The 10,874-nt window shown below is 39.0% G+C and overlaps 1 protein-coding gene across 1 annotated transcript; it reads right to left on the minus strand.

Moving 5' to 3' along the window:
• Positions 1 to 470: 470 nt before the first annotated feature.
• TRIM77 (tripartite motif containing 77) lies at positions 471 to 8,936 on the minus strand. Its single transcript, XM_025893955.1, has 6 exons — positions 8,526 to 8,936; positions 7,761 to 7,856; positions 4,817 to 5,047; positions 4,090 to 4,112; positions 2,246 to 2,343; positions 471 to 964 (listed from the first exon to the last, which is right to left on the minus strand). The coding sequence occupies exons 1-6, from the start codon at positions 8,934 to 8,936 to the stop codon at positions 471 to 473; spliced, it is 1,353 nt and encodes a 450-aa protein (XP_025749740.1).
• Between the last annotated feature and the right edge of the window lie 1,938 nt (positions 8,937 to 10,874).

The following is a 10,874-nucleotide window of genomic DNA, read 5'->3' on the forward strand; positions in this document are numbered from 1 at the left end:
AGGTCTTGTTATAATGTGACCTAATCTAGTCCAGTAAAGAGAGAACTGATGGAGGAGGAACTTAGCCAGATCAATGGAGGAAGAAGAGAATTCCACAGTGACATCGGGTTTTGACAAGAACTGTCTGGAAGGAGAATTCTCTGTGCTTTGCATTCATCCATTTAGCTAGCTTCCACACCCATGCTTTCTTTCACTTTTAGGAAGTTCAGATAGCAAATGAAAAGTGCACATATCCCACACAATATAATAAAAGAGATTACTTTTATTTCAATAAAATAAAAAAGACAAATGTGCATCCTTCACATTGTCACCACTTTAAAAAATAATACAAATATATCTCCTGATGGTAAGGTGAAGTTCAAGTCTATGAGGTGTAAGTGACTTTCCCCATTCGAGAAGTCACCAGGATAGGACCCTCCCCAACTGTTAAAATTCCCAAGACCTTGGTCAGGTTTGTGAGCCGTTCCTGATCATTTGGGTCCATAGCAAATGAAAGGTCTGAGAGGGCAAGAAAAGGAGCATGAGAGTAAATTACAAATGAGGGAGCTTTGGGCAACATTAACAAAGCTTACTGTACCACATTCATAATCTAGAAACACCCCTATCCAGCCCTGGGGTCTTTGGATGTAGTGGCGCAATGGTGGGGATGCAGAGAAGAGGCGGCAGATGTCATCCACTTGGATGCACAGAAGTAGAAAGATACCCTCAGAGTTGAGCAGCATACCATTGCGATTTATCCATGATTCCTTGCAAAGTCCTATAATCCAGTTACAAGAATTTCCCACATCCACCTCCCAGTAATGTTTGCCAGAGGTGAAGGTCTGAGCTCCCCACAAAGGCATGTACTGTGGACTAGCTGGACTGTGGGGCATGTCTTGATAGTCGGGACTGCATTGCAAGTGTCTCAAGTCTTCAAACAGAGCCACGTGATAATTGCTTATGTTATGGTCCAATGTAAGATACACTTCAATAAAAAGAAAACAGTGAAGTCAAAGAACAGAGTTTAAAATTTCTGTGGACAAGTGCAGTAGTCTTCTGGCAAATGCCAAACAAGCATGTCTCTAAAACTAAATGAACTTTGTTTGTTTTGTTTCCTGAGAACACTCCCACCCCATGGCCAGTTTCAATGTACTTACCACTTAGTATCTCCTCATAAAATTCTGGAACATGTAACAATTAGCTTTCATGACAGAGTCCATACTAACTGCTCCAGAACACTCCTTTATCACAAGTTACTATACAGAGTGTGTCACTGGAAATTCAGAGACACCAGCAAGGGCTCCTTGCCTATTTACAGAGCAAGTAAATGTTTATTCACAGAACTAGATGAAAGACAGTTTTGAGAATACAGAAACATGTAGGATGTCAGGCTCTGGTTTTATTTTCACTACTCATTGAAAATTTAGGAGCCTGCTCATAGATGCCAAGTAAATACCAATATGGCCCTTCACTTGCTTAAGTCTTCTCATTAATCAACTAGCACAAAATAAAATAAATATAATAAAAGTAATAAATGTATTATATATCATTTTAAAAATATGATATTGCTTCTTAGTTCTAAATAGTGATTACCTTGCTCAAACATGAGGACAAAACATGTAAACAAGAAAAGGTAAAATAACCTGTAAATCCATATTTGCCTTTTTTTCTTAGAAGTGGTTTTTCTCTCTGAATTTCTAACTCGTACATTGTGGAATCCAAATCCAACTTAACCCATCCAAGGCCTGCTTCTGTCTGCCAGGCTCATCACCTACGTCTGTCCCTCTACACAAAGAATCATATGTACCATTTGTTTTCTGGTTGTACCTATTGTTTATAAAGATACTTTTATCCCTTTCTAAAAATCTTGTGATTTTTCACATACGTTGCTTAAATTAAATTTTTAAATAAACATTTAAATAACAACTAAAGGTGCTTCTAAGAATCTGAACATCTACACATAACCATAGTTAACAACTACGAGTTGAAATACAATGAATTAATAATGGAGTTTTAATGCATGTGCTTTCAGTGTTTTAAACTCACTGTCAATTATCATAAGGAAACTGTCATATTCAATTGTTTTTGACTGACTTCAGATAGTTTTTACTTGTTAACTAACAATAAAATACAGTTAGTTATAAGGGTATTCATATTTACCTGCTTTCCTGTTATCTGAAAAGACTAAGAGCAATGAGAAGAGGTCCTCCAGGTGTATCTCCTCCTAGAGGAAATAGTGAGGTCTCACCAGGGTGCCCTCTCTCACCTCGGAAGTTGTTAAGCCTTTCGGACATCCCTGTAATGGTCCATGAGCTCAGCTGAGGGTTCACAGGCTGGGGAATGTGCAGCTGCATTATCTGACTCCTGCAAAGAAAAAGAACCACTTACTAACATGACCCAAGGTATCATAAGCAATCCCTTGGAGATGCTCCATCAGAATCCTCTCAGCTAGGTGCAAAGGGTGTGAATTCAACTCCACAAATCAAGGAATACTGCAGTTGTTTTTGTATTTTATAATTAGCTACCCTGCTCTTACCACTCCAATCTCAGTAAGATATATCACCTCACTCAAAATTTTATCTCTTTCCTACTTTCAGCTTCCCTAGGGGAGCCACATAGCCATTTTCTTTTAGGTCCCCAAATCCAATAGGTGCCAAAATTTTGGAACTTGCTGCCTGGTACATATGGAGCCTAAGCTCTGTAGGATGATCTTTCCTGGGGATTTTCCCTGTCCCCTCTTCTCACCATCCTTCCACCTGCTGCTTCTCTGAGCTTATTTGCCTTTCCCATAGAAGACCTGGAATAATCCTCAAATAATTAGGATTTTCAAAATTAGAGACAGGAAAAATAATTGTCTTTTGGCAACTTCTGCATTAAGCCTTGCAGCTGAAACCACATCCCTCTCAACCCTCACTTTTACCTAAGGGTGGTCAGTATAAAACCTAGAAGTATTTAGGTAAGACTGCATTTATTTATTTATTTATTTATTTTACGTTTTTACTATTTATTGAAATTTGTCGAATTATGGAATTAATATATAATCTTGATGGTGAATTTGGAAACTGTAAAATGTACAAAGAAAAAACTAAATCACCTTCAATCTCATCATCCAGAGATAATCTGTATAAGCATTTTGATGTGTTTCCTTCTCATTTTTTTCTTTTTAATTTTTTTATTGTTATGTTAATCACCATATATTACATAATTTGTTTTGGTGTAGTGTTCCATGATTCATTGTTTGTTCATAACACCCAGTGCTCCATGCAGAATGTGCCCTCCTCAATACCCATCACCAGGCTAACCCACCCCCCCACCCTCCTCCCCTCCAGAAACCTCAGTTTGTTTTCCAGAATCCATCATCTCTCCTGGTTCGTCTCCCCCTCTGACTTACTCCCCTTCATTCTTCCTCTCCTGCTATCTTCTTCTTTTACTTTTTTCTTAAAATATGTTGCGTTATTTGTTTCAGAAGTACAGATCTGTGATTCAACAGTCTTACACAATTCACAGTGCTCACCATAGCACATATCTTCCTCAATGTCCATCACCCAGCCACCCCATCCCTCCCACCCCCGACCACTCCAGTAACCCTCAGTTTGTTCCTGAGATTAAGAATTCCTCATATCAGTGAGGTCATATGATACATGTCTTTCTCTGATTGACTTATTTCACTCAGCATAACACCCTCCAGTTCCATCCACGTCGTTGCAAATGGCAAGATCTCATTCCTTTTGATGGCTGCATAATATTCCATTGTGTATATATACCACATCTTCTTTATCCATTCATCTGTCGATGGACATCTTGGCTCTTTCCACAGTTTGGCTATTGTGGACATTGCTGCTATAAACATTGGGGTGCACGTACCCCTTCGGGTCCCTACATTTGTATCTTTGGGGTAAATACCCAGTAATGCAATTGCTGAATCGAATGGTAGCTCTAATTTCAACTGTTTGAGGGACCTCCATACTGTTTTCCAGAGGGGTTGCACCAGCTTGCATTCCCACCAACAGTGCAGACAGAAACTTGTCACAAAAAGGTGTGTGTCCATCTCAGCAGAAATAGCCTGACCACTGTCACCATAAACCAACTTGAATAGAGGGGCAAACTTACCTTTTCATGATATCTCCCAAATCCTGTGAAGAGAAAGAGAGGAAGGCTTAGCTTTGAGGTCAAGATATCTTTAGTCTAGTCTGAGGCTATGAGACTGGACTGGAAAATTCTATATCTCCACTTTTCTTTCTTGGCTAAAACCATTTGCTCTTTTCTTTATCCTTATAAAGATGAAACTCAGCCTTACATTTGCATGCAGTCGGTAAAATCATGATAAAATTTAAAACAGAAGATGTTCTTAGAATAAACAATTGTCTGTGTTTGTTCTAATCTACGGAGAGATTCACAGAGGTTTCCCCAAAGTTCTTATGAGGGTATGTGGGCTCCAAATCTACAATTTCAAAATAGAAAGAATGGATACATCCCACATTTCTACGTATTGACAAGTCCAGATACAGAATCGAATGATCTATTCCTAAGCTGTTCTGTTGCCATTGGTTAGAAACTGAAAGTTTAGTAGAAGAATTGAGAAGGACTTTTTTTTTTTCTGGGTCTGTTCCACGAAATTTTCTACATAGTTTTGCTTCTGTATAAGGTGAATGTGACCCTGAGCCTCCAGGTTATACTGAAAGAACAAAGCCTGCCATCACAAAGTTAAAAGAGGCAGAATTTGGACTTCGGAAACAGGAAAATAATGGAGGTCCAAGGTGATACATACTTCAGTGAACAGAAATGATTTCTGAGCAGGCTGGTGTTCAACACCCTGACATCTTTCCTCAGTCCTTACCTGGAACAGGTCCACATCTGTTTCACAGCACATTTCCTTTAGCTCCTCATACATTTTTCTCAGGAGTTTCCCCATGTGACGCATTCTACCTACATTTCTCCGGAGTTGATTAAAAATTATCTTGCCTTCAACTGCCAGGCTCTCTAAATGTTTTTGCTTTTCTTCCTGGAGATATTGGTATACCTTAGGATATTCAGCCCTGATCATCATCATCCGTAGATTTACAAAACCCTGAAATGACATTGGTTTAATTAGGTCATATATCTGAATGGTTTTATTCTTCTTTCATTATCTATGGTCTGTGAGCTATGTATAGTGTTCTTTTCTTAGTCTTTTTGGGCTGCTTTAACAAAAATTCCATAGGCTGGGTAGCTAACAAACATAGAAATTAATTTCTCACCATTCTATATGCTGGGAAGCCTATGAGGGGTGCTGGCAGATTTGGTATCTGGTGAGAACCCACTTCCTACATAGCCATCTTTGCACTGTGTCCTCAAATAGCAAATGGGGCAAGGGACATTTCCAGGGCCTCTTTTAGAAGGACACTTGTCCCATTCCTGAGGACTCTGGCTTCATGATCTAATCGCTCAAAGCCCCCACTCTTATTATCATCACCTTGGGGGTTAGAATTTGAACACACAAATTATGATCTGAAGAAAATATTCAGATTATAGAAACACTACATACAGCTTTATGTCTTTCTCCTTCCACAAAGCCACATATTTGGTTTCTTTCTTACCTTTTCCCCTCATTCCTTTCCTTCTTTTTCATTTATGTATTTGCCTGCACCATTGCTTCCAATGACTTACCCTCAAACCTCCATGTTTTCATGTAAAAATAGAAAGTTGGGATCAATTTTTTATTGTTTCATATAATTCATAGTATCTAAATCATAATCCATTTTCCTCAATGCTCATACTCATAAACTGACTATCTGCTCTCAGCAAAAAGCAACAATTGACTTCCTCAGGCAAACAGAGGACATCACACATGATCTTTCTAAATTACCTTCATTTCCAAAACACTCTTGTTTCACCAGAGCCTGGCTCTGCCTGCCTCGGGACCACACCCACCTCCTCTTGACTGGTCCACCCTGTTTTGTCTCCATGGAGACATTATCATCTAGATTACAATCCTACATACTCGTTCTTGCCTCTCCTCTGTCCCCTACATCTCTGTGTCTCTGTACCCCTTGTTCTGTGGGTCTGTCTCCAGTTCACTCTCTCATTCAGCCACTTTTTTTCACTCTCTCCCCTTCTTTTCACACAGCCTTTAAACATATGCGGATTTACCAAATCATTTTGTAAATATCAACATTAAACATTCTTGTTAAAATGACTTCATCTAGATTCTATGCTAATACTTTTATTTGCCATAAAAACCAGACTTTTTTACTGTATGTGATCAAACACACTGTGCCCATGGGTGTAAATTTCAGTTATTCATCCAAGCAATGACTCCTTGCTTCTGTTTCATACTCTTTCCCGAACTACACATTCCAACTTGCCAAGAACCTATTTTTACTAAATCCAAATAATATGATTCATTCTTATATTACTTCACCCTCTTTCCACATTTGACATTATTTCCTACTCATATCTTTTACTAATCCCTTCTGTCTCCTGCTCCAAAAAGCTCTGTTCTCAGAGAGGTGCTCATCCCCCATCTCCTCCACCCCTGACCAGCTCCTTCAGATCTCTGCCCAGAAGTAACCTTGGCCATGGGTCTTCCATCACCAGCATACATTCCCCGAGCACACACTCTTTATACCCATTTTTCATTTTACCCAAGCACTTCATAAATGTGATATATCATAAATTTTACTTTTTAAATTTTTGGATCAAGTTCTTTTACTGGTTATAAACTCCTGAGGTCAGTGATTTTTTTCTTTTTTTGCCCATTCCTGTATCTCTTTGTTGGCCTAGAACAGTGAGCAACACATCACAGGTCCTTATATGAATGAATGATTCATTAGAAATCCATCCTAGGGGTGCCTGGGTGGCTCAGTCAGCTGAGCTTGGGACTCTTGATTTTGGCTCAGGTCATGATCTCAGAGTTATGAGATCAAGCCCTGTCTCAGGCTCTGTGCTCAGTATGAAGTCTGCTTGAGATTCTCTCTCTCCCTTTGTCCTTCCCTACCACTCTCCACCCCTGCTAATGTGCTCTCTCTAAAATAAATAAATCTTTTTTAAAAAAATAAAAGAAATCCATCTTAAATGATCAACATAATGTTCTTATTCCCCTTTGGCATTCTCATAGCAACATGTATAGATAAGTGTTTAATGAATTTTTATTCTCTAATATTGCCTTTTTATATGTCTCCTTCAGTATTGCTTGAGTTCTTTGAAAAGAAAGGTGTAGTTTTCTTCTTCAGATTCAGATTCTCAGTTCCTCTTCATGAATCAACAAATGACACAATCCAAAATCCTTAGTTAGGCATTTGTATTCTTGACCTGGACATAATGACATTTCTAGCCACACCTCTCATTACCATCTGTCTCGTAAAACATGCACTAAACAGTAGAAGCAGCGAGCAGGTCTCAAACAATTTCATGGGTTGTCTGGTTTGTTTCATCTTTACTTTTCTTGTCCCTCAGATCTCTCTGCCATCAATACCCAGGAAATTACAAATTCTACTATATGCAAGCATCATATTGATTTTTACTCATTTGAGAAGCTTTTCTTAACATTCAAAGATTGCTAACTTCCTACAGAACTCTGTATTTACCTTCATCCCCATGATTATTGCATTCTGTCTTGGGATAGTGCATTTTCTTATCTCTGATGATGTATTAGTGGTAGATATTGTTTTATCCAGACAATGTAGTTCTTTTTCTGATTACCTGCTCAAGGGACATTATGATTTAATTTAAGTTCTTCCACTGTCAGTTACCATGGTATCTGTCCCAAGCTGGTTCCAAGGAAAACAGGGCCTACTGCTTACCTGCCATACTCTAAATAAGTTGTATTCTTTGTTTAGATTTTTCTGATTTTTCTGTCTGCTTTTCCAAATAGACTTCATTTGCACCAGAAGTTTCTCCTGTAAAAGAACTACAAATTTGAGCACTAGAAAAACAAATATAGCACATTTCAAATACCTCAAAAAGTGATAAGGGGATAGGCATGAGAAAAATAAAAAGCAAAGAAAGCAGATACCTCAGTGATTTTCCCTGGGAACACTAAGAGTGAAATCTGGGAGATTGACCCAAAATAGAGTTCATGAATTTGGAAAACGCAATCCATTATCTGAGGAATCTAGTACTCACATTATATATAACATGGACAGTTTTCAGAAGTGAACCCTGATTCATATTTAATTTTGAAATAATGGCCATCACTTTTCCTATGGCCTGATTAGAATACATTGTTTCTAAATCTGCTATCACTGGAAGATGCTCATTTTCATCATGACAGAAGTAGTCAGTGACTGCCACTGCCTCTAGAGATTACCCACCCTGTTACACTGAAATACCAACACCCCCTTCAACTCATCATCATTCCTCTCCCTCATCCCAACAGAATTTAAACTTTAGGGGAGCAAAGAGGTTTGTTTAATTTCTTCAGGGTTGTATAAAGTTTTCAGAACAGTGCCTGGCACATGGTATTCTGAAAACTATTTGCTTGAGGATTAAGAGAAGAAAAATAAAAATCAACAATTTTTGCTCATTGCCTGATAAGACACAGAACATTTCACAGTGGCAGTACTTACCCTGCACTGCTCAGCAGCCTGCGATATTGGTGTGTGTCTGTGAATGGCATGCCTTTGGGAATTGGCACAGTGCAAGCACAGTGGGCTCTTGTCAGTTGGACAGAAGAGGTCCTTTACTACTAGGTGTACCCTACAGACTTGCTTGGCAGAGTTCGGTAACTGGCAGGCAACTGATTCTTTGGAAGCATGAACTTGTTTTGCAGCAAAAATAATGCTTTTGAAGTCTATCTGTGGAGATACTGCCCTGCACACAGGGCAGCGAGGAGGATGCTGAGCATCTTCCCACAAGAGGCAGAGACAAGGAGTACAAAAGTTGTGCCCACAGGTAAGGGTGAAAGGGTCTGTGAAATAGTCTTTGCAGATGTAGCAGATAAGCTCACTGGGAACATTCTGCACAAAAGTAGAATCCATGTTTCTGAGGAAATAAAAGGAAAGGGAAAGTGAATTGAGTTAAGCCTTCTCTCACTAATACACACATGCACAACTGCAGCATAGGTGGTGCTGAGAATAAGATGGTGAGGCAGAAGGAGAGTCCTCCAGACTGATAGCCTGCACACATGTTTTCCAGCCATGCCCTGTAGCCTTGCTTCTCAGTTCCCATTAGAAATTCAGGATTTGTCAACCATGTTGTCTCCTTTACAAAGACAAATACATCAGAGGTTCTGGCTCAACCCTAGCCATAGGCAGGGGGCCATATTTTGTCCAAAATTATCACATTTTTCCTTTATTTTCCTCTCTCTATGCTATGGCTAGCATAAGGCATGTGTTCCCCTTCTGACCAGTGGAATAGGAAAGAAAGACTCCTAGGAGAGTCTATAAAAATATTTCTTGCTCTAGAAGAAACATGGAAGAAAAATCTGGGTTTGTTGTTGTTGTGGTTTCTGGACATTACTTGTATACAGTGCCCATTTACATAGCCATTTTATGGTCTCAAATCCTAAGGATAACAGCCAATACTCTGAGGCTAACAAGGGGATGGAAAAAACCTTCTGGATTTTCAAGAATGCCATTAAACACTACTTATCTTTCTGGATATACCTAAAAGGAAAGGTAGAAAATAACCACTTTAGAGACACCATAACACTAACTGAATCAAGCAAGAATCATCAATAGATGTTAAAATGACTAAGATAAAACCTTTTGGGAAGAGAGTACTCATATACCAACAAATTTATACCCCACATATTAGTTCCTAAATGCAAAAGAGAAAAAAGTACCTTTACATGGTAAATATTTAGCCGACACATAAACCAAGTAACCAAACTGTGGCCATGGATCTCATACATTCATAGATGTAGACCACTTACGGACACAACAGCACATCTGTAGCATCCCTCCCAGAAACATTTAATCTGCAAGTAACCATGGAAGAGTGTTAGACAAATACATTTAGGAGACATTATATAAAACAATAATCCTGGGCTATTCAAATAATCTTAGATTCTTAGGAGAAAATGGTTTAAAATGATTATACATGGGGGCACCTGGGTTGCTCAGTTGGTTAAGTGACTGCCTTCAGCTCAGGTCATGATCCTGGACTCCCGGGATTGAGTCCCACATCGGGCTCCCTGCTCAGCAGGGAGTCTGCTTCTCCCTCTGACCCTCTTCCCTCTCGTGCTCTCTATCTCTCATTCTCTCTCTCTCTCAAATAAATAAATAAAATCTTAAAAAAATAAAATGATTATACATGATAGGTGAGTAAAATATGAAAATTCACTAGAATGGGCCATCCTTGACCCCCTCCCAGATTGAAAAAATTAACCACCAATGGGGACATTTGGGGGACATGTAGGGACATAATAAAGATAATGGGGTCTTCCCATTTCAGTTCAGAAATGTGGAAAGCTGGAAAGATTGTTGCTGCCCTCCTAGTGAAAGAAAAATTCTAGACAAACTAAACATTAGTGATTTGTGTTGAAACCATTAGAGAATTGAGGTAGCAAGTCAAACAACTAAGAGAGATTCTTCATAGAAGCAGGCACAAGCAAAGAGGAAAAAAGGACCTGTGCATGTTTATCTGGAACAGATTCTACTAGAGGCCATATAAATTGATATAAAGATAAAGTCATTTTAATTATCCACTAAAAACCAAACGTGAGTGAAAAAAAGTGTGCAAAGGCCCTCAGGATCATAAATGTAGAGGGAAATACAGATGGAGAGATGAAAGAGATAGAGTCTCTTTGGGAAGCAGCACAAAGAGAGGACTCAGAGTCAAACCAAGAAGTAAAACAGAATATCTTTAAAGTAGTGCTTCTCAACTGAGGGCTACCCCAAGTAAACCATGGTGGTACTCTTTAGAGACAGTTTTGGTAGTCACAATTTGAGGGATATTACTGGCATCTAGTGGGT

The sequence above is a fragment of the Callorhinus ursinus genome, unplaced genomic scaffold (assembly GCF_003265705.2).
Source record: "Callorhinus ursinus isolate GAN/ISIS: 27379988/994484 unplaced genomic scaffold, GSC_fseal_2.0 scaffold136, whole genome shotgun sequence".
In the NCBI taxonomy this organism is placed as follows: Eukaryota; Metazoa; Chordata; class Mammalia; order Carnivora; family Otariidae; genus Callorhinus; species Callorhinus ursinus.